This window comes from Bison bison, unplaced genomic scaffold (genome assembly GCF_000754665.1).
Source record: "Bison bison bison isolate TAMUID 2011002044 unplaced genomic scaffold, Bison_UMD1.0 scf7180017864238, whole genome shotgun sequence".
Taxonomy (NCBI): domain Eukaryota; kingdom Metazoa; phylum Chordata; class Mammalia; order Artiodactyla; family Bovidae; genus Bison; species Bison bison.
Window position 1 is genome coordinate 1,217,235 of NW_011494810.1, and position 836 is coordinate 1,218,070.

The 836-nt window shown below is 43.1% G+C and overlaps 1 protein-coding gene across 1 annotated transcript in view; it reads left to right on the plus strand.

Moving 5' to 3' along the window:
* The window catches only part of LOC104993398 (olfactory receptor 2M3-like), a 6,098-nt gene extending 5,900 nt beyond the window's left edge, over positions 1-198 (plus strand). The window contains exon 2 of the mRNA XM_010846635.1: positions 43-198. Within this exon, the coding sequence (XP_010844937.1) occupies positions 43-198 (156 nt within the window). The remainder of the gene's footprint in view (positions 1-42) is intronic.
* The last annotated feature ends 638 nt before the right edge of the window (positions 199-836 follow it).

The window sequence follows — 836 nt, forward strand, 5'->3', positions numbered from 1 at the left end:
GCTGTGGTGGGTCTTTACTATGGGGGAGCCATATTTACCTACATGCAGAGAGCCTCTGCTAGGACACTAGCGGGAGACCGAGCCATCTCCATCTTCTATACCATCCTCACCCCCATGCTCAACCCACTCATTTACAGCCTGAGGAACAAGGAGATAATGAGGGCCTTGAAGAAGATGTGGAAGATGCAGGGGAGATAGAGAGTGTAGACATGCCCACCCTTCTGGGGCTTCCTCTCTTGTTCTTCTCCTTCCTCTATAAGCTCAGATTCTTTTGTGGCTCTCTGAACAAATTGAACCCTCTGCCTGGCTGGGATGAAGCTATGATCTGAGCAATCTGAAAGCACTGAATGGAAGATATCAAGGAAACAGACAGTAGTAATTAATTTCACACCGAATCATGTTTCTTTTGTTATTAAACAATGGAAAGAGACTTGTGCCTTCTTGAAATTGTACATTAAATACAAGAATCCGTGTGTAAAGACTAGAACTTCTTTGTAGTCTTCCTCTAAGAATAACACCATGAAAGGTAAAGAGACTACAAGTGTGTCATTTCTTTTGGGGGGGGGGTCAGGTTGATTCTTTCTCATCAACACCAAGGTTATGATCTCAGAGAGATGGCAATTAGCAATTCTGAAGCAGGACCTTAGTTCCCTGCCCAGGAATTGAACCTAAGTAGTCTAGATGAAAACCAGAAATCCTAGATGCTAATCCACCGGGGTAAAGAGGCTAGAAGCAAAGTTGCTCTGGATCTTGCCCCATTTGAAAGCAAGAATATATCACGGAGGTAAAAACTGTAAAAACAAGTACAAAGTGTAGTATTATTAGCACAACACAAC